The 23,498-nt window shown below is 42.5% G+C and overlaps 1 protein-coding gene across 4 annotated transcripts in view; it reads left to right on the forward strand.

Moving 5' to 3' along the window:
- Positions 1-19,794, forward strand: part of Cdrt4 (CMT1A duplicated region transcript 4) — a 39,677-nt gene extending 19,883 nt beyond the window's left edge. The window contains exons 2-5 of one of the 4 annotated variants that reach the window (XR_001236837.1): positions 11,112-11,621; positions 12,829-12,884; positions 18,881-19,008; positions 19,557-19,794. Coding sequence is in view for 2 of the 4 variants with exons in the window: in XM_013522028.1 (XP_013377482.1) it covers positions 11,112-11,611 (500 nt within the window). In the remaining 2 variants the exon portion in view is untranslated. Of the gene's footprint in view, positions 1-11,111; positions 11,647-12,828; positions 12,885-18,880; positions 19,009-19,556 lie in introns of those variants that run through there. The other 3 variants (XR_001236836.1, XM_013522028.1, XM_013522029.1) reach the window with 3 other exon arrangements.
- Positions 19,795-23,498: the final 3,704 nt, after the last annotated feature.

Below are 23,498 nucleotides of genomic sequence, written 5' to 3' on the forward strand. Positions count from 1 at the left end.
GAGGCATGAATAATAATGATTCATCCCCTTGATGGATTTAAACAGCCTCTAAAATAATTATGAGGAGTCTTTAACCAGATTAGAAAATATAATGGTAGAGCAAGAATAATAGATTCAAAAGGACATGTGCTTTTTATGACCATAACTATGTAAGAATTAGGTGAGATAATAGTTATACGATGGTATTGGGATTGTGAGGTGTTTTTAAAAATAAGATTTTCCAAAACTTTCTGTATTGTTGATATATAATTTCCATTGTAAGGACTTATGCAAATTTACACAGCAAAATGTTTATATATATATTTTTCTTATGAAAATATACACAAATACATAGCCATCATCAACATAGCACATCTGGAATTGCATCTTTAGGAATAGTGATGATTTATTCTACTGTTTCTCATAATCTTCCAGGGATGGGAAGGAGTGTGTGCTCTGCCTTGGGAACAGCCTGTGTCTGTGCACTGCTTTGAAGTCAGTTTTCTTTGTTCCATCATCCATCTTTAATGGTGCTGAAGATCCATTTACAAGTGTGCCTTCTTTTGCTTCTCACCAAATGGTGTATTTTCCATACGTTGATTTTCCATTTTTTGAGTTGCTTTGGGATGACAATTATTGCTGGTATGAATGTAGAGCATTCATGAGAAAATACATTTAACTTTTTTTTTGAGACTGTGTCTCACTCTGGAGTCCAGGCTGGCTTTGCACTCATAATCATCCTGCTTCAGCCTTCCAAATCCTAGAATTACAGATGTATACCACCATGTACAACTAGCAATCAACCTCTTTAATTTTCAAGATGGCTATTTATTTTGATTGTGGTTAAACTGGAAAATTCACCCCCCAACAATTGGGAGTTTTGATTTAACAATAATTTGGAACCACTTGATACCCAAGAATTGGCTCACTTGTTATACAAGCAGTGGCATTTTCTCACACTTTGACATGAAGTAGGATAACCGTGTGGCTACTGAGGACCAGCTGTCAATAGGCTGATGGAGTAGCTGAAATCTATAGATGGTGACTACTTTAGCTCTTTGCTTCTAGAAAAAGTCTCAGATGCAAGTCACTATCTTAAAAGAAAATGCCTTCCTGGGTTCCTATGCTCTGAGCATTTTAAAAGGAGGCAGCCTGGACCATGAAATGAGGACAGTCCTGGGAAATGCCTGGCTGTTTCCCCCATGTGTTCTTTAGGTTCACAATGCGCTCATTGTTCTGGCAGAACAGGATATCCTTCTTCTCTGATGGACTAGGCACTGTGCAGCATGGCTCCATTGCTCATGAGCCAGCTACGAGACAGAGAGGGTCTCAGCACAAATTTCTTAGTTCTTTTCATCTTTGCTTTCCTGAATATGAGGTTATGTGGTTATTTCTTGTTCCTGTTTCTCCATGTCTTTCCTATTTGTCTACCTGGTCAGTAGGTAAGTCTACCTTAAAATGTCCATGGTAAAAAAACCAAAAATCTCTCCTCTGATTATGCTTGTTTGCCTTGTTCTGGATATTAATTTTTAAAGTTTGGAACTTAATCTATAAATAATATGGTCACATGTGTCTTGTGCCTAATGAGACTTCATATTACATCTTTAAAAATAGCAACTTAATATTTATGATTAGATATTCCTTGGACAAACATAAAATTCAGATTCGTAACTGTATCTGATAAGTATATAATACCTAATGCTTCTTCCTGTAGTGAATTTGTGAAGTGCTCATTCAACCAATTTAACATGGTAGTTCATGTACAAAAAAACACATCTTTGGATTCACCCTGATTATGTGAATACTGGAGAAAGAGTGTGGATCCTAACTGGAGAAGCACTGCACTCAGGATTTGGAACACTGAGGCCGGCATTTAACCCAGGGTCGCTGCCCATTACTCTACCTGTCCTTTGAAACTCAGCAGTGATTTTTTTTCCTGACTAAGAAAACTGATGGTCTGTCTTCCTTATGGACTGTGAGTGCCTTGAACCGAAGCTCTCCTCCTTCTGCTTTGTGTCTCCAGCATCTGGCTCAGGGGTGGTACATGGAGATGCTCAATCCCTGTCTTCAGAGTGCCTGATGGGACATGTGAGATCGGTGGTCAGGGACATCACTGATTTTGTTTCTGATGACACAGTGATAGAGATTAGCTTTGTTTGCTTTGCGGACCCTTGACACTGAAAAGGGCAGACTCCAAAGCAAAGGTTATGGTGAATCCACAGAGGGTTCGGTGTGAGTGCAGGACCTGTACCTCTCAGAAGGGCAGTTGGAGGTCAGTACAGATTTGCTGAGTGTTACATTACATACAAAGGAATAAATACTACACGGCCATAGATACTTGAACTCTATTTACAATGTTGGAAAATGAAATACTCTCACAGTACAAGTATAATTGTTAGAGACAATATGCAAAATATAGAAACGCTACCTAAGTAATACATCTCTTTCTATCCCCCGTGCATGGTAAACTAATCATGCCAGGTCTGTGTTCGAATATGGGCCTTTCTGATTAGACTTCTAACTCTTCCCCCAGATGTGGTTAGAGATCGTTTCTTCCCAGGAAAAGGCATGGTGTACATCAGTACATGCTCACAACTACAGAGTGGCCCACTGCTGCAACTTGATTTTTTTTAAAGAGAACTCTGTCATGGAATTGTTTTTTCTCTTAGAGTGTGCATGTGTTTGGGGAGAGAAAATGGTAAGGAAGAAAAAGTGACCAGTATGTTGGTGCCAAGTCAGAGGGCAGGGAATGGCTCTTTCCCGAAAGACCAGCCTGCTTTTCTCTGGTCACTCCCTCCTCTGGCTTCATAGTTCTAGTTTTCCCAATGTTCCTGAACAGTAGTGTCGCCGAAGGTACGTCCAATATTTATCCTGCACTCACCCCCTCTAGAGTACATTAGGGGTGTGTGTGTGTGTGTGTGTGTGTGTGTGTGTGTGTGTGTGTGTGGTTATATCAGGAGTTTTGTAGTGCCCATAGGATGGGGCAGAGTGAATAAATGGAGAATGAGGTAGGGAAGTCTGTGGAATACACACTGAGTTTCCCTTACGTGTGTTATGCGAGGAGTCCACCTGTAAAGAGGGGAGGTGTAGGCTCTGCAGGCTGCCTGCTAGGTCACTCAGGCTAGAAATCAGCCTTTAAACTACACACTGTGCTAAGCTGATCCCCCACCCCCAATTCTCCCAATCTTAGAGATAAGCTTTCTGAAACACTTCTGGCCTTAATGGCAGCTTCCTCTTCAGCCAAAAAGAGGTGGCCAAGGGACAGCAAAGCAAATAGAGGACCAGGAGGAAATGGGAAATGGAAGATTGAGAAGGACAAAATGCAGAGGTGAAAGGCAGTTTTGCATCAGGTTCCTGTTTGAGGAAATGTGACTTTCCTTCGGGGACCAGATACCGAGACTCTTGACGATAACTCAGGGAGGAGAGTGAGAGATAAGGCATAGACCGGTGCAGAAAAGAGAGGAGAGAAGTCAAATGGAGGGAAATTGATGTAGAATCCAGTGACGTGCTAAGCCCTTGTGGTGGCTGATTTTTCTGAGTATGACGGTTTTATGGGATTTTGAGAGTAGTTTCAGGTTATGGAAGATCCAGCTGTCCAGTGAGCAGCTTCATTCTTCTATATTCTTTGTCATGCATTCTCTGAGGCTGCAATTCCAGGGCAAGGGACGGGGAAGCAGACTGTTTTGGAGTCCATACAAATTGCTCATGGTTTCTAGTCCCATGAATAAATGAATGGATGAATGAATGACTCACTGGTCAAATGAGATTAAAGGATGTTACATAGCCTTTCTGCCTTTTGGAGAGTTACAAAACAAATGAACACGTAACAGGTTTACTGCTTGAAAAGGATTTGTTTAATATGGCATTTTAATAAATAAGATGATTGAAATTTCAGACTCACAGGGAAGGGCTGCAAAATTTCACAATTTTGAGTATATGCTGAGCTAAACAATCTACATGGCTATATGAGATGACCCTTATAAAAGACCCTCTTTGTCTTTAAGCAATACTTACTAACATCTTTAGAGATACTGGTTTTTTGTGGGACACCGTTTAGGAAGCACCAAGTTAAGATACTATCTTGCCCATCATGAATATGTAAATGGCACTACATTCACAGAATTAATGGGGCAAGAATTTTGAGTAGGGTTGACTTATGCCAATGCACTAATCCATCAATGCTGCCTGGAACCCACCAAATCCTTTTGTGAGATGGTTTCCTGAGATAAGGACGGAGCTTGTGGCCACAGAGGGTGAGATCATTAGCTCTGCATGAGAATCCCATCCACCATCCAAGCCATAATTTCCTTAGCTCAGTGCTTTAAAACACTGGCTCTTTTCTCATCTAAGTCAGTTCTGGAAGGTGGTGATAGTGGAAATGCTCAGTGGCCCTTTTAAATGTTTAAAGGCTACTGAGATGCAGTACTATGTATGCGCAATAAGTTATTCTTGAATGAATGCCTGTGACTTGGAATGGCAAAGGGTCTGAAAATATATTCTGGATCTGTTTCTTATCTCCAAGTAGTTAATAATAATTCCTTATAAATCTTCAGAGTTTTTGGTTTAGATTCTAGAACAACAGTTCCCAAATTTTGTACACTGTAATTATCTGGAAAATTTTTAAAAAATTTATTAATGTGCAATATGGGCATATGTACATATTATTAGCATTAAGTGTGATTTTTTTGTATGTGCATGCAATGTGCTCAGATAAAATTTAATCTCCCTTTATAAACTTCTTCTCCTGGGCTTTTCTAGGGAACTTAAAGTCTGGAATTGAACCCAGGTCCCAGCATGTGCTAGGCAAGTAGGTAAATGCTCTACCACTGAACTACATCCCAGCCCTAAGTCTGATGTTTTAAATTCCACTGCCGGTGCTATACTCCGTTCCAACCCAATTACACGTTGAGAGCGGGATTTGCATTATTAAATGATCCCTAATAATCCTAATGTACAGCAAACTTTGGGTTACAGTGGTTTAGAAGAACTTTCATTTCCAGACATCTTTTTACAACATGACTTCTTAAGAGAAGCAGGACAGGAATCTAATCTCATCTTTATAAGTAGGATGAAGTCCTAACAGGTTAAGAAATATTTTCAAGGTCACAAAGTTATGTCAGATTCCAGGTAAGTGTTACTCCTTTGAATGATCTAAGCAAACCCAGAATATCAGACTAGATTCTAGAAATGGTGGGAATGAGAGACTGAGTGGGGACAGGAGGGAGCTGCTAGTGTTGAACACTCAGTGGACTGAACATGGACCCTTGTGTTTGGAAGGAAAACAAGAAAACCACTTCAGTGTAGCCTGCTGCCCCTGTCCTCAGTGCTGTTTCTGTTTGGAGATTGCTGGTTTGCATTTCATTTATAGTGAAACAAAATAGAACCTTTGTGCTGGAGTTGAAGGAAATGATAAGAGCCCTCATCTTGTCTTCAGATTTAATGTCAACTATTTATCTCCTGCTATTTGCAAATGAACAAGTCTTCCCTAGGCATTTTGAGATGGTCTCACACATTGCATCGCTTAGATTTGTAGTCTCCTGATCCCTGTAACAGCAGGTTTGAGAAAGACCTAACATGCCAAAAAGTTTTCCTATCAGCCTTTGTTAATTGACATCTCATCCCTGTGACCAAATACCTGAGAAAAGTATCTCCACTCAGAAGTAATTGGTGTTTCATTGCCAGGTGGCTCTGATTTAATTTTACTAGTGAATAGACTGGTAAAAGTGATTAGATCTGTTTGTACCACCAGTGCTACAACATGCCCAGAGGGACAATCATGCAAGGACCATTAGCAGCTCAAGCTGATGGGAACATGTTAAAGGAAGATTGACCTTGGCTTAGTGTTTCAGAGTTTTCAGTCCATGGCTGGCTTGTTCCACTGTGGGACCATTGTGGGTCCATTGTGGGTCTGAGGTGAGGCAGAACATCATGGTGGAAGGGTATGGTAGACCAAAGCTGCTTACATCATGGGATCCAGAAAGCAGAGAGAAAGAGAGACAGAGAGAGAGAGAGAGAGACAGAGAGAAATAGTCCCAGTGATCAACTTCCAGTATCTGGGCCCCACTGCCCTATAGCTTATGCAGCTATAAACTCATAAATAGATTAACGCTTTGATGAAGTTAGCACCTCATGATCTAATTACTTCTCTAGGTCCCATCGGGGGATTAAGCTTTCAATTAAGCATGAGTCTTTGGGAGACACTTTACGTCTAAACCATAACACAGTACCACAGGGCTAGTAACATAGGGGCCCAGTGAGAGATACTTAGAGGCACTGGGTTCTATAAGCACACACTGATTTTGGAGTAGTATTCACCAAGAAATGGGTTTCACTGGTACTACAGGTTCATTAATCAGAAACTCAAAGTAAGAATGAAAGGAATGATTTTGAATCTCTTAAAGATCCCTTAGATATTACCACCTCAAAATGTGTTTCCACCATCTGGCATGATTTTTTATTCCTATTCTGCATATGTGCAGAAGAAATACAAATTTGAACAGCTCTACAATTATGGAAGATAAGAATCCTCTTTCATTAGAGTAGACAGGCAAAGGTTGGGTGGCCACCTGAATGACATGCTCTGTTAGAGAGCACTTGGAACGGATGATCTTAAAACTTGAGATCCTGTAGGTCTTTGGAAGAGAAATAAGATGCTTTAAATTTCACTTAAAATTTATTCTATGAAAGCATCTCTACCCTATCATGTCTTCCCTAGCATTAGAAAAGTGATATTGTGAATCCTGTTAAAAATGGATTAGTGTGGAAAATGGCCAACAGAGATTCCTGGATCTCTCGATCTAAATAGATTCGACAGCTATGCTTTTTTCTCCTTTTTAGTATGAACAAATCTCCAGGATGCTATCTTTTGCTAGGTGTGTTAAAATAAAATGCTGAGATTTGTGGATAACTTAACTTTGGAAAATAGTGGAATTTAAGGTTGCCCTTGTCAATGACGCACTTACATTTCACAATAGTGTTTTGCCTAGGAGAAAAAGGGTATGGAAAACCTCAAAACTGCTCACTCAGGGAGGTATTTCATGCCCCAAAAGTCAGCCTTCACTTATCATGCTGCTGAAAGAAATATTTAGAACCATTTTTCAGGCCAAGCAAGGGCTACTCAGCCTATGTCATGGACCACCAGCATCATTGTCATTTGAGATGATTAAAGAAGCAATTTCTCAGTCCTTAAAACAGACCAACTGCATCAGAATCTTGAGGGATATGTGTTAGTCAGCTTTCATTGCTGAGACAAAATTCCAGACATACACAACTTCAAGAGAGAAGACTATATTTTGGCCCACAGACTCAGAGATTTCAGTCCTTTGTTGGCGGGCTCAGAGACAGAAACACCATGGTGGAAAGGCCTGGCAGAGGAAAGCTGCTGATCTCCCAGTAGCCAGAAACAGCAAAGGAGCACCTGAAAGGAAAGGGCCAAGAGACCAGATACAGTCCCCAAAGTCATGTCCCTCTGATCTACACAGACTCCCCTCCCTCAAGAAGTGTGCTTAACTAATCCCTTAGGTGTCACCAAAGCCAATCAAGTCAACAAGATTAACTAACACAGCATTGGGACCCAGGTATCTGTTTTCATATGCTCCACAGGTGATTTTAGTACTTGCTAAAATTTGAGAAGCACTGCTCTAGACCAACATCTGGGAACATATTAGAAACCATCCATAGCCCTTTGCTCTGGGCTTTGGCGAGTAATAGTGGAAATGCTCTACAGCTCTTTTAGATGTTTAAAGCCTACAGTGATGGAAAAAATCTACTAAATCTACTAAATAATGAATTCTTGGATAAAGGTGCATGTCTTAGAACTGGGGAAGTATTAAATACATCTCCCGGTCCTGTTTCCTGTGTCTAAGTAGGTAATGATACAACCTCAAAGTCTTGCAGTATTTCTTAGTTTTCTTTCCCATTTGGTTTAGGCCAGTGGTTGTTGAATCAGCCCCCCTTGGAAGTGGGCCCAGCATTCTGTGCTTTAACAAGCCCTCCATCTAGAAGCACCTGCAAGTTTGAGAACCAATGACTATAGTTCCCATCAATTTTACCACCTGCATGGCAACAGAGAGTCTTAGGGCTTCCTTATGTTAGCTCTGTGTATGGGAGCCCGGTAGCTGGCTCCTGGCAGCTGCTTATCTTGGCCACCCCCGGTTCTAGTTCCAGGGGGAAGTGCAGGTCACAGAGTGGGAACCTGGCATTCATAGCATAAATCTAGGAGACCAGAAAGCAGAACACTTACTGAGATGGTCCCGGAAACCTAAGGTGCTCCAGCAAGGTTAGGCCTTCAGGCCTTTCAGGGCTTATACAGCCTCTCCCCAAAGTAGGCCTGTCCTCTTTTTTCAAGGTGGAGCGAGCTTAACGTCTTGCACAGACCACAAGATTCCGGATCATCAAGATGGCTACTAAGTGCTTCCTTCTCAGATCAGTTTGAGGAGGTATTTTTCCAAGGATATTTGGACTTAAAATGTGAAGAAAATTGTAAAAATGGATGAGAGGAGTGATGTAAGAAGGCTGAAGACAGAAGAAACTGGGGGTCAGGGTCATTAACAATAGAAGTTTCACAGTGGGGCCTGACCAGGTTGGAGGACTGAGATAGGAGGAGGCAGGGCCCTGTGGACGGCCTCTCTTGTTACGCAGTACAAAACATGGTGTGTTCAGGAGATGAGAGGGGATTTATGCTCATTTTGCTCCAGACAGTTTTAGTTTTGCCTCTGCAGGGTCATGTGAGTGCCCTAACCTGCACGATCTTCACATTTGCTTTGAGCAAACAGAATGAACAGTTAGGTTTTTTGCTTAGAAGCTTTGCCAGGACTTTCCTAGTGAAATGTGATGGTGCACATCTTGCCTTCTTCAGCAAAAGGAACACATGATTCCTGTAGGGAGATGAAACCCTTCTGCAGAACATTCTTTACTGACAGATCTGTCTTCAGGGAAGCTTCAGCTCCTGAATGTCCTTGAGGCAGCTTCTGAATAACATATACATTTGTTTCCCCTCTTCCTTAGGGACTACATCCAAGATTGCTAGTGGATGCCTGAAACAACAGACAACATCAAGCCCTAAATACACTGCCTTTTTTCTATACATATGTGCCTATGATAAAGTTTAGTTTCTAAACTGCAGGCTCAATAAGAGGCCCACAATAATAAAATAGAGCAATTAGACCACTAAACTATAATAAAAGCTATATAAAGCATGTATTACTTCTGGAAATTTTCATCTGATATTTTTGGACTGAGACTGACAGCAGATAAAGGAGGACTACTGTAACCTCCAGTTTTTCTCTCTTGATTATTCCCATTTACAGTGTGTCTTATGGAATTCAGGTTTAAGATAGGAAGATGGATATTTTAACTCTCCTCCCTCCCAAATTCCTATCAAAATGATCAAAGAAGCATAAAATTAGACTTAATAGGCATGATGGGGGAAGGCAGGGAAAAGTACCAGCTATAGCAAAGGAATTTTGAGGTATTTTTGGTAGGTAGAGTAAAGTTGCAAAGGAATGAAGGAATCATGACCTGCTCAGGATTTGGTATCTGCAAAGGAACAAGTAAATGGATGGGTGGAATTTCTAGCAAAAGTTCTCCTTGCCCCAAACACCCAAAACTTCTGGTCAACAGCTAGAGTGAGAAACTTGCAGGTTCACAAGGCTGTTACACTTGAGATCAAATCCACTACTTGAGAGTTGTGCAGACTAGTCAGCCTCAGTCTCATCCTGCTCATGAAGATAATGCCTACTTTAAAAGACATAATAAGGATTAAATGAAATAGTGTGGGTCATGAAACACAGCTAAAAATTTAGCTATACATTTACTGATTACTACATGTCATGCACGATGCTAAAAGACATATAAATTACCTCTAACATACAAGAAAGTTCTACCAAGTTGGTCTTATGTTAACCACTGTTTTATAGAAGAGTCATCTTTGAGAAGTGTTAAGAAATCTGTTCAAGGTTTATAGCCATGAAAGGGGGGAAGAAGCATTATAGTTTGGATTTAAAGAAGTATGCCCCACAAGCATGAGCTGGGCACTTGGTTGCCAGCTGATGAACTTTTGATCATGAGGACTCTAATCTCATCAGCAAATTAATCCATGGATGGGTTTGAAATTTGATGGCATTTTGGGAGCTGACGGAAACTTTGAAGGTGGAGTGTGTTGAAGGGAGTGGGTCATGGGTTGCAACTTTGGGTCTGGATCCTGCTCTTTCTGTCTCTGCTTCCCGGCTGCCATAGGTGATGGCCTCTTTTGTCACATTCTCCAGCTTCCACGGTGCTCTGCCTTACCTCAGGCCCATAGCAATGAAGCCAAGTGACCGTGGATTGAAACCTCTGTAACCCTGAGCCAGAATAAATCTTTCTCCCTTTAAGTTGATTTTTTCAGCTATTTTGTTGCCCCGTGGTGGGAAGCTAACACAGACAGGGAGACGAAGCAGTGCAAATCACAGTCCTGAGATGCTCTACTCAGGCCCTAAGCTGCACTGCTCCAAGCCCTTGGAGTAAAGTGTCGCCAGCATCCACACCCATGAGTTTCACATCCTCAGATTCAACGAATCATTGATCCAAAATATTTAAAAATTTGTTCTTGTCCTTATTCCCTAAACAATATAACAAGGATTTATGTAGCATTTATATTATTTTAGGTAGTATAAGTAATCTAGACATAATTTAAAATATATAAGAGGACTGCATAGGTTAAATGCAAAGACTATACCATTTTTTAAAAGGAACTTGAGCATCTGCAGATTTTGGTAATTGTGGGGAGTCCTGGAACCAATCTTCCATGAATATCAAGGAAGACTATACTTTGGTCCCTATAATAACCTTTCAGTAACCATTTTAATGGTGAAAATATAATAGAAGTTGAGGAGTTAATTTGAGTCTATACAAATATTTGAAAGTGAGGCTGACTCACATCAAATCAAATATTTGATCCCAAGTTTCCGGTTCTTTTGTTTAACTGAGAGTATGCACGCTCTAGAGACTATCATTCTGTCTCCTGATTTTGTATTAATTATGTTCTCACTGAATACAGTGAAGCAGTGATGAGGCAAATTTCAAAACGTGACTCTAGTACCCACCCCTCCCAGTCTTTGAATTATTATGTGTGTAAGTGTATCTGAATTGTCTAGACTTCTTCTTGTTGGCAGAATTCACAGAAAACATTGGACTTCCCCTGAACCTGCTCGAAAAACACGACCCGTGGCCAGCTTATGTGACATATACCTCCCCAGTGGTGCAAAGACTTATTGAGAAAAGCAAAATGAAGGAACTGCAACGCACACGCGCTTTTGAGCAAAGCCAACAGGCACTGAGGCCAGACAAGTCTTCCAGCACTACTCAGCTAAAATGGAGAAAGTCGTCTAAGTCCTCTGGTGAAGGCTTGAGAGATGTGCTGTCAGATGGCATGCTGTCAATATGGGGCCCTAACTCTATGTCAGCCTTGAGTTCCATTCTTGTCCCAGAACCCAAGCATAATCAAACAGATTCCAGAGGAAGTCCCACTGCAGACTATAACAAGATCATATTCTCCCGAAAACCCATGATGAGGATGCTTCCTTACCAGGTCACTGCGGTCCAGCAAGGAGAAGAATGCAAATGTCTAACAAGGACTCCCTGCAGCCATCACTGAAGAATGTACTGTAATTAAGCTCCATTTGTTCCAAATTGTGCTGTCCTTTGACTCTAAAATTGCTCTTTTATATGCAGAGACCGGTGGAGAGAAAGCACCTCAGAATGTGGGCCATGGGTGGGTGGCCCACATGGGGGGTGGGTACCTCCCTTCCAGCACTGCAGTCTGCTGAGATCAGCAGTGAAAAGTGCTAGTTTTTCCCACAGGTGCTGAAAACCTAACTGTGGAAGTATTAGTCCAGGTCCAGGCAGGAGGCAAAAATCATACCAAGTACTTTACTAGAGATAATTTAATAAGAAGAATTATTAACCAGGTAACTGAGAAAGGCAGAAAGAGAATTCAAAGGTATAAATGGGGACAGCCCCTGTGAAAGCAGTTATCATTCCCATGGTGGAGGCAGTAGAGGGATATTAGCTGCTTGGAGAAGGGGCCTGTGGGCTGAAGCTCAGACTTTCTGAGGTGAGATAGTGGGAACGCTGCTCAGCTGTGCTGGTGGGTGCCTCTGAAGGATGGTATCCCGATTCTAAGAAGCAGAGCTCTTTTGGTTGGTGTCTCTGAGAGGACACATGTGATGCTGGCTCTGTGAGTATTGAAAAAACCAAAAACTGGATTAAAATGCTTCTGGGAGGAATTATCACTGCCTAGGTGAGTAAAAAGGTTTATTAGGGAGGCCGATAGGGACAGGAAGCTGACATAAGGCAAACAGGATGCAATCAAGAAGCAAATAACCTGAAGAGGAGGCCCTTCCTCTTCCTAGTAGCTTTGCAAGCTTCTACTAGCACCCCCTAGGGACAGTGTATCAGGGTGTAAAGCTTGAATGTGGTTTGCAGAATCTCAGTCTTAGCATCTTCAAACGGTATAAGAGGATGGATTTTGTGGCCAAGAGAGAAATAGCTTAGTAATCAGCATAGTGTGGTTCTGGTGCTCCACATGGCCTCTGAACCTAGTATTGCAGTGTTTTTCCTTTGGAGCTCTTACATAACGGTAGTGGGGATGTCAGAGGGGCCCCTGCTGAGAAATGGAGGTGGTTTAACACCCTCCTTCCATTCTTCTTTCAGGTTGGCCTTGTGGAGCAGAGCTGGTTGGGAGGGAGAGGTTCCTGAGCTCCTGGCTGGACCCCAGCTGTTATTTGTCCAGTGACTGCTCTAATTGGCCCACCCATGCTCTGAATTGGTCCTAAAGCAAGCACTGACGAACTGATTTCTGTTTCCCAACAGACAAGCTGTCTTTGGACACATGAGGATTCTGTCAGGACGGAAACCCAGCTGGCCTGGTGTGTGGCATTTCACTGCTGAACACGGCTGACCTTACCTGGGTTTCTGTGTTTGTACTGCAAGGCAGTTAATACCCATTCAGCTTCCTCACAGAGGTGTACAGGATCTGATGTACAAATAAGTACAAGTGCCATTTGGAAAAGTTATATTTCCCCTACATACATGTTTTCTGTCCAAGAGTCTTATGTAAATGTTTAGAGTCAGCTATGGGTGCAACTTTGTAGAACTTATCTCTGGTTGCTGTGTATTTGTGTTGGGACAGCTGCACAAATTAGGAGATCTGGATTTGCTCCTGGGTTCCCAACTCTTGGTCAGAATGAGTTCTTACAAAAGAAAAATAGGTGTTTCCCAGTGAATCTCCTGAATGTATGTTATTTTGTGTCTACGGAATATTTGTAGGCCTGGAAGCAGGTGATAAATTCCCCCAAGATTTTTAAAATTTCCTTTATCTCTCTACAGTTATTTATATCTAACATATATTTGGGGAGGCATGTATTATACAGTTTGAGTGTTACAATTAATAGATCTTGGGGATTATCAGGATTATTTCTTCCAATCCCTGCAAGGGCAGAGCAGTGATAATTTACTGAAGTTTGCATTGTCTGTTTTTCTTTAAAATTTCTAGGCATTTAATAGATTTTATAAAAGTATGTACTACAAATTAAAATAATTGCTTAATATACAGCATTATGTAGGTTAATCTAATTCTTAGCCTATTGTAACAACACAGGCATAAACTAAGGGCATCTTTCACTCCTTATGTTCTGATGAAAGTTGTCTGCATTCTATGTCCCCAGTCTAGACACACTGCCTCTTGAGGAAAATTTAAGAGAGAAAAAGTGTAATTCCTTTTGAAATGGGGAACTCAGCCCAAGCTCATGGATCTGGCCATGGATCTGTCCATGGATCTGGCCAGCAAATTGTCCTCCCAGCCATAGCTATATTCACATGAGGACTGAAGAGGCTGTTGGGAAGGAATTTTCCTGGGAGATAAACAATTTGGTAAGACCAGCTGGACCCACTAATGAAACCTTAGTCAATGGAGGAGAAGGAGGATCCTGAGTGACCTATGTTATCTGAGGCTGAAATTTGCCTCCTGAGCCAGACCTTTCTGAATGCTACTGGGGTGGGGGCCAGTGAGTCAGTCTGTCACAAGCCTCTTTCACTAAAATCCTGGAAGACCCAGAAGTACTAAAGCAAAGTGAGGGGAGAGCTTGCTGGCTTCGCAACCCACCATCTCATATGTCCCACTGCCCTACTTGTGGACAAGAAATAGCCAGGTCTGGTAGAGCCCAGTGAGTATTTGGCAGGAACAGCTTTGCTACTGAGAGTCAGATAGACATCTCTGGTGCTCCTTGAAATAGGCATGGAGCCCTTCCCAGGGCCTCTGTCCAGACACAAGCAGGCAGGGCATGCGTGGAGTGGAATGTAGGTTATTCTCATGTAAGCTCATCTGTCTATCCAAGCTAGAGAGGGCCTGGAGGATCTCAGGTTACTCTGAACATATTTAACTTCCATTTTGAAGAGAGAATTGGCTTTCTCTGATATTCCACAGCCCACACCTTCTTCTTATTTATGTCTTTTGCATATGGCATTTTCTTCTTGGCAAGAGAGCTATTCCAGTAAGTCTCCCTGCTATCGTAGGTTTATGAAATAGCAGAATATGTATTTTGTTAGCCTGTCTCTGTTGCTCTGTAACTAAGGCTCTGTTCTAACACATATTGAGCAGCTGTTTTGAACAGATTCCTTGGCTCCATGTGCACAATATGGTATTTACCCCATTTGCAAATTCCATGGTTGATGTTTGAACGGTTGATGTTTAACTTCAGCAACTTGACTGAGACTGCTGGTCATTTTCACTTTGGCGGGGACTGTTAGAACATCAAACAGGTCCACATTTTGCAAACTTCTTGCTGTGACCTCAGAGCACATCTTTTTTTTTTTTGTTTTTTGGTTTTTCTCCGGTACCGGGAACTGAACTCACGACCTTGCGCTTGCCAGGCAGGCTCAGAGCACATCTTGATAGGGATTAAGCTGCTCAACAGATAACAGGCTACTGGCATCTTCATGGAGGTAACAACATAAACAAAGGCACTGGTGCAGGTGTGGGCAAGCCAGATATTTGAGGGTGGCCTGGGAGGCCTGATACTGGAAATGGAAGGCTGGGATAGGACTTCAACAGAACTTATGGACTTTATTAGCAGTAAATTTGGAGTCTTATTGGGATGAGATCAAATCCTGCTCTTCATTATGTTAGCCTAAGATCCTTAAGTAGGAGGAGTCAATGCTGTGTAAGTTCACAAGCATAGGGAAAAAAATGACTACCCTGAGGCAGGGGTTTTGATCCTTGGGCCTTGCTGGTGGTCCCTTGGGGTAGTTTAGAGCAACATGAAGTGGGGGACACAGCACAGGACAGAGGTCAACTCCCTGAGCGGGGATCCCAGCTAGGGCCTAATCACAGATTCAGAGCTAGGGGTAGGAGTTGCAGCACTGCAGTCATCCTCGTGTGTCAACAGTGGCTGTAAAGATTGTAAAAGTGCTTTGTAAGCTATGTCAAGGTGAACATGCCCATCTGTACCATATGCTCCTTCTAGAGTTGAATCATTCCACCCTAGGAATCACCGTATTTCCAGACCAAAGGGCTAGAGCCTGGATGTCGTCAGTGCCAGATAAGAGAAGACAGTCTGAGAAATCTGGAGAGGCGGAGTTGGGAAAGAAGTAAACAGTGACTGAGGTTTACTGTGATCTGATGTTATCGGAGCCTGGACTGAAGCTCAGGGCTGGGTTTCTGTTGGCCAAGTAATCAGGAAAACTTTCCTCTTTCTCCTTCTCGCCTTCTCCTCCCTTACATGTATTACCAGGGACCCAGGGCCTCAATCAGCCACTTAGGTGCTTGGAAATCATGGGATGATGTCTTAAACCTGTAGGGCCTGGCTGGACCAGGCATAAGCACGTATGTAGGATTTCTTGGGATCTGTTGTTCAGAGCCAGCAGGGGTTGCAAGAATACCCGCCACTGCTACCACTATTCTTGAACCTGGCCATATCTGATTTCCCCATGGGGCAAGGCAGAATATAAAGATGAGGAGTTGTGTCCCTGCTGACACACAGAGCTGGGTAACAGCACAAAAAAGACTTTGAACTTGGTGTTTAGACCTTATCTGTTCTCTCACTTGCTATATTCTGGGCACAATAAAAATTCCTACACTACCCCAGGCTTTCTAGGAAGGGTGGCCCAGCAAGGGTTGAAGTATCCATTTATCTCCTCTGTAGATTCAATTCTTCAGCCACCTAGAATATTCCATTAATTTTGGTGGACAAAAAGTGAAAAGACGGGGCTGGGGATTTAGCTCAACAGCACAGCGCTTGCCTGGCAAGCACAAGGTGATGAGTTCGATTCCCAGTACCAGAAAAAACAAACAAACAAACAAAAAAGTAAAAAGACATGATATTTCAGGCAAGTTTGAAGCCTGACTTCTGGGATCACTTTTGCACATGTGCCATGCAGGAGGATTTTTGTGGAGAGCAAAGTTAGGACAAGAGCAAGTTACAGCTGAAGGGAAGTTGGCCCAAGTGCAACCAGCTCTTCTCCCGCATTTTTGGAGCTTGTCCATATCTATTTTACCACCAGGAGACCTAGGGTCATGCTTACCTAGCTGACTAGATAATTCTTGATTTAGGGGAGCTCTTTTAAGATCAGAACTCAGGCCACTCCTCTCGAACTGCAGGCTGCTTCTCCTATATTCAGACCTCCTCATCTTCTACATTTTCTGAGACAATCCTGCTGGTGTCTCAGGAGGGCACATGTGCTCTGGTGCCAGGGTCAACAGTCAATTAGCTTCAGTAGAGACATGTAGCCACTTTGCTCTGTGCTGCTAGACCTACAAGTGTGGGATAGTGAGGCTAAAAGTACTGTGAGCCTGGACAGCAAGGCTGGCCACATCCACTGGCACTTCCCCAAAGCTCAGTCTATGCCTGGCGCAGGCTTGGTGCTTAAGTATTTATTGAGCAAATGATTTATGAGAGCTAGTCCTAATGCCCAAAACAAAATGCACTGGGAAGAAGTGTTTTCTTTCCTAATGTTCTGAGGCTGGAAAAACACTTGGCTTTTGTATACATTTTGAAACACTGAATAGATAGCCTTGCTCTGAAGATTCCTTCTAGTCGTGACAGTATGATTCAAATACAATAATCAGTAGGCACCTTCTATGTGCCTTTCCTTGTAGGATATCAGAAGGACAGAAGGACCTAGAGCATAATCTCATAAAACTGATGTTAGTTTCTCTGTTCTTTTAAATGACCAATCCATACCCACCTGACATTTCCAAGTTATTGTTTCTCTAGCCTTTATCAGAAGGGACATAATTTCACAGCTCCAACTTGTTCTTTTGTTCTGGTGTCTGCAGCACGTTGACAGGCATCCAACAAATATGTACCGAGTGCTTGCTTGTGTCGTGCAGCATGCCTGGCGCCCAGTCCAGTCAAGCTAATATTTTGGCAGTGGGGACATGAGACAAGTACATTATTGGAGCACAGTTGTGATACATGTTATGCAGAAACCCGAGGTTCTGTGAGAGTGTATTTGCTTTAGACTCATGACCTGCTCTCTGAGTCTCATGAAAAGGGGATTACGGAAGGAGGCAGGATTAGTATCAGGACAGCTGCTCATAAAAGAGAGTGAGGTCATGGTGAATTTTTGGCCAAGTTGACTTTTAGTGGCCTGGTGAGTTTTTTAAAACCTCTGCAAAGCTGCCATTAGTTATATCCAGCCCCAACTTACATGTTTGTTTTTGTAGCACCATGGAGCTGATTCCCTAGCTTGGGCTGGCTTTAGGTGAGGGCATCTTACTCTATACTCTGGCGACAGCTTAGAGGAAATGCCAAATGTCTGCATACTGTTCTAGGGCCATTACTTTCTGCTTCCTGTTCCGTCGTGGAATAGTGGGCTGGGTAGCTACAAAGGATACTTTCAGGCCCCTTTAATGGCCTCTTTAGTCCTGGGACAATGACAGGTCTAAGCCTTCAGCGTCCAGCTAAGCCCCGCCTTAATTCCCTGGTCCTCCGGAATGAAAGGACCAGTCTGCCTTCCATTTTTTCTCTACAACAGTCAACTTCTGCTGGCTTACTTTCTTTTCCAGATTTTTGTAGGCTCTCTAGACTAGGGCATGGGGTGCACTTAAACATTAATATTACCCTTTATCTCCTTACCCCTCTAGTTATATCCACTTAGTTCCTCCCACTCTTTTCCGCTATCCCTTGCTTCCTTCCTACCCTTCCTTTTCCCCTTTCTTCTTCCTTGTTTGTTTTCCTCCCTCCTTTTACTGCCTTTTCTAACTTTTGATATCTGTTAATTAATTTTTGCAATTTCAAAATTAAATGACATTTGTTGTAACTTAGATTTTCTTGAAGTGTAAGTATCTAAGATGATCCTGACCGTACAAACTTTAGAATGAGCCTGCTCCTTTAGTACTCAGATACCAACAGCAGGAGCCTCTATTCTGAGGACAAAGGGAAGTTCTCAAATACCTCCTGAGAAGCCCTGAAGAATATTTGCATATTTCACACATCCATTCTAGTGGCTGCCCTTCACCCTCACCATCTATCTCATTTAAGAGACAGACATTCCAGGGTCCCAGTTCATTACTGTCTTGATCCACCCCAACATAGCCATAGGGTCCTCTGCAGCTTCTCAAAGCAAAGATTTATAGCAGCCAACAAATCTTCTACAAAGTCTCTGGGAGGAGTATAATAAATTACATTTGCTACCAGAAGTGGTAGCAATTTATAATAATTACATTTGCTACTCTTAGGGTGGGGAGAACAACCTAAATTTGATTTCTGTTTCCTGGTGAAGGTCAGCTTTGCCTCCAACATGGTTCTCATCACACTCATATTAACTTGATATCTACACAATTTCACTTTCGTCTTGGAGAAGTTTGAGTCACCCCCATTTTACTTTCCTTTGCTGAGTAAATTCCTTATTTTCTTGATTACAGACAGATTCCATTGGGAACACGGACTGCTTCATCTCTGAGATATATTCAGTTCTCTTGGCCTAGAAAAGACAGCCACGATATTCAACAGGGTGTTTCCTGCTGCCTGTCTTGTCCAGTTTGGAATAATAGTGCGTCTGGGGCTTCAAAATCATTTAATAGAGCTGAGGAGTCTTATCGGGTCTTTTTTAGGGTTCTACTTCCAGAATGTGGGAAGTTGTACCTTCTGAGCCGTAGGTAGCTTGAACAGGCACACCCAGCATGTCCACTCCTACCCCACCATTGCCACCACCTCCATCTGCATCTCCATCACTGCCAGGGCAGAAACCTCCATCCTGTATGACCATTACCACCACCACCACTGCCGCCATCAACAATACCTCTACCTACACCACCACCACCACCATGATCTCTATCTCCATCACCATCACCAGGACCACCCTACTCAGTACTACCACTATTTCTGCCACCACTTCTGCCATCATCCTTTACACCTTCAACTTTACCACCACCACCACCACTGCCTCCTCCTCCACCACCACTACATTTAGCACTTCTGTTAGCTGCTAGGAAGATAATTTAGGGGTAATCACCTATGCTTGTAGTGGGTTAGGGAAACTCCTGCCTCTTTAAATGACTGTTTAATGCTCCTTCAAAGTTTTTTGTTGTTTTGTTTCAGATAAAGCCCTCCAGAGAAACTTACAAGGCACCAGCTGAAATTTCTCACTATAATGCAGTCTTTTTAGATGACCTAGAGAAAACTTTGCTTATTATAATACTAATTTTCTCCCCAGAAGCATTCTCTTCTGCCACTTTTCAAAACTTGAAATGTATGACCTTCAGTGGAGCATGCTCAGAAATATGTCCACCTCTATGTGTAACAATGAATCTTTCCTAAATAAATATCTATGCTGTTTCCCCAATATTTATTTATTTTCTTTGGTTGGGAGCACTGCTTTGAAATTTCTCTCTAGTGCTCTCCTTGCTTGATGCAGCTAATAAAACCTTTTGTACTGTTTTATCTCCTGGTTGCGCTTTTTGACTTGACACTCACCATGGGGTGAGCCCATTGCAGTATTACACTTTCACCTCCATTCCCACCTGTTCTTCCATCCTTACTACCATGGCCTTTATTCCCTTTACCACCCCCCAGCATGCCCACCATCACCATTACCACCATCACATCTACCTCACCTTAGCCATTGCCACAGGCACACCTCCAGCAGCACTGAGAAAACTGATGGCAGTGCGGCCTTTATATATTAAGAACTTGTTTTCTAAAGCAGCAAATGCACAATTGCAATGCAAGATCTGTTCTACATCACCTAACAGAATATTTCACATCTCCATTGGAAGCATTTGCATTTAGGTTATTTCAATGACTTTGGGCACTGAAATAACCCCTTATATCCACACAAACATTGTCCAGAGAGGCTCCTCTCAGAGCAAAAAAAAGTTTGAGATGGATGTTGACTTTCTAGAGTGTGGAAATTAGAATTCTTTCCTCCAGTGTATGCTTTTGGTTCCTTTGAAGACCAAATAGCTGAACGTGTACATGTGTGTTCTGTATCCTCTATTCTGTTCCACTGATCCACATACTTGTTTCTGTGCCAGTGCTGTGCCATTGTTTCACTGTGCTTCGTAGTATAACTTGGAGTCAGGTATTATGATGCCTCCTACTTTGCCCTTATTGCCCAGGATTGCTTTTGTTATTTTGGGTCTCTTCTGGCTTATTCAACAAATGGTGCTGGGAAATTGGCTGTTTGCAGAAGATTGAAGACTCATATCTTTCACCATTCAGTAAACAAATCAAAATGGACCAATATCTAAACATTAAAACAGAAACAGTGAACCTACTAGAAGATAAAGTAGTTAAAATACTTGAGGTCATAGGAGGAGGCAAGGACTTTTAGAACTCCAGGTGCACAAGAAATTATGGCAAGGGTCAACAAACGGGATTAAATGTTTCTGCACAGCAAAGGAAACAATAAAGACAACCTACAGAATGGGAAAAAATTTTGCTAGCTACCCTTTAGATGGAGGAATATCTAGAATGTATAGCTAGAGTATATAAATCTAGAATATTATATAAAGAACTCAAGAAATTAGCAACCTCAAAATAAAAGACCCAGTGAAGAAATAGGCTCTCAAAAAAAGCCTATTTCTTCTCTCAGTTAACAAAGCTTAACAAATGTCCTCAAAGTCAACAGATAAAGATCTAAGTCATTCTTTTAAATGTCTCACAATAGTCAATGCTTCGTCATTGATGTGATTATTTGACTTTGCAGAAGTTCAAGTCTTGCTGCACTCATGTGATTTTCTGTCTCACTTGCCCTCAGACTTGGCTCAGTGTAGCAAAGCCTTTCTTACCTGGGCTGGCAGCTATAATGCCACACACTCTTGTGGTTATTAAACAACGTAAACGTATTTCACACAGAGCCAGAAGCTGGGATGTCTAATATCAAGGTACTGGCAGATTTGACCTTGTGAAAGTCCACTTCCTGATTCACAGATGATGCCATCTCACTGCCTGTACACAGTAAAGGGCCTATTGAGCTCCCAAGGGTCTCTTTTAGAAGGCACTAATCCCTTTCATAAGAGTTCAGCACAATGACCTAATCACTTCCCAAAGGTCTTACCTCTTGATACTATCACTTAGTGAGTCGGGACTTTAGAATATGGATTTTTTGGGGGGTCACAAACATTCAGATTATAGTGGTGCTTTGAACAGCTATCCCTTGGTATCTGTAGGGGATTGGTCCCAGGATTCAGTTCTGACCCTCAAGGGAACCAAAATTTACATGGCCTCAAGTCCTTATGTCAAGTGGTAGAGTATTTGCATAACCTACACCATCCTCCTATAGACTTCAAATCGTCTCTAGATTACTTTTCTCCCCTAAAGTAGAATGTAAGTGCTGTGTAAATAGTCATTATTCTGTACTATTCATGCTATACACATTTAGTATGGATTCAGTACTTTTTCTCCCAGAATATTTTTCTACCCATAGTTTGTTCAGTCTGCAGAATAAGAAGGCTGATTGTGTTTATAGGACATGCACATTTTTAGTGTGTTCATTCACTCTCCTTGATGTCCCAGACGCTGTCAGATGAGGAGGACCTACATCAGTTGACTGTCCTAGGCTTACACAGCAGAAAAACTGCACCTTTCTCTCAGGCCTCAACTTTCCCAGCCAGCATGGCATCTCCATGGGGACAGAAACACCCACCACACAAAACATAATACTTGCTCTAGACTGGCCTCAAATGGACAGCTCAGCCATACGTGAAGGCACACACCTATAACCCTAGCACTGAAGGAGGCTGAAGCAGGAGGATCACAAGCTCAAGCCCAGACTGACTTAGTGACATCCTGTCTCAATATTAAAAAATTAAAGAGAGGGTGGTGATGTGGCTCAGGGCAGAGGCCCTAGGCCCAATCTCCAGTTCCATAGGAAAAAAACTGGCAGCTCACAGCAACAACAAAGAGGGCATAATATAGCCACTTGCTCTGGGACAGATATGTCTGGCAAACAACCATAGAATTCTACCCTAGTTACAACCAGAATTCACATTTATTGGTGTGTGTCTTAGTTTCCTCACTGCTGAGACAAAATATCCCAACACCTGCTGTAAAGGAAGAAAAATTTATTGTAGCTGAGAGTTTGTAGGGTTTCAGTTCATAGTGGGCTTCAAGGCATAGTGGCACATGGCAGGGGAGCATCACAGAGCAGAAACAGTTCATTGCAAGCAGAAGGTAGAAGGCAGCAAGCAGCAAAGAAGTGAAGCAGCAAGCGATGGCTGCATTTCTCTTTCTGTCCCTTATATTCTCTCCAGGCCACGATCCCGTAGGGGTAATACTGCCTTACCTGAAAGGTAAGTAGAATTTCTCCTGGTATGCGTGTGCCAGGTAGGAAGAATTACACTTACCCCCCTCAAAAAAGAGCATGTTGAAGGTGTACAGGTAGCGTTGTTTGAAAAAATGTGTCTGCCAATTCTTTGATGCCTCTCAGTTCATGAGGCGGAGCTTAATTTCCTTCCCCTTGAGTGTGGCCTGAACTTAGAAACTCACTTCTGTTGTATAGGTGATGGCAGAAGGACTGGTCTGCTGCCTCTAAGATTAGGTGATGAGGAGGTTTGTGGCTTTCATCTGGGATGCTCACTGTCCTCCTAGGGGAAGCAAACTGACAGGTCACATTAGCGACCCTGGGGAGAGGCTAACCCAAGGGGGAACCACAGTTTTCTGCCAGCAGCCAAGTGTGTGAGCCCAACGGCAGACTCTCAGCTCCTGCAGATGATGACGGCCTTCCTGGAGGACAGCTCTGTGGACTCATGAGAGACCCTGAGCCAGGACCTTCAGCAAAGCTGCTCCCCAATCCCTCACCACTAGAAACTCTGAGAGAGGAATGCTGAGTGTTTCACATTTCTAAATTTCAGAGTAATTAGTTACATAGCAATAGATAACAAATTCAGGTGGAAAGTGGGTGTCAGGTCATTTAGGACATTAAAAGAGGTTTGGGGTGGCCTAGCAGAAGCTGTAACTTTCAAACTTCAGGGTTCTTATGAATTACCTGATACATATGCCCAGAATGCAGAATTCTGAGACTCACTCTCTGAAAGCTGA

Source organism: Chinchilla lanigera, unplaced genomic scaffold, assembly GCF_000276665.1.
Source record: "Chinchilla lanigera isolate Chin_1 unplaced genomic scaffold, ChiLan1.0 scaffold00066, whole genome shotgun sequence".
Classification (NCBI taxonomy): domain Eukaryota; kingdom Metazoa; phylum Chordata; class Mammalia; order Rodentia; family Chinchillidae; genus Chinchilla; species Chinchilla lanigera.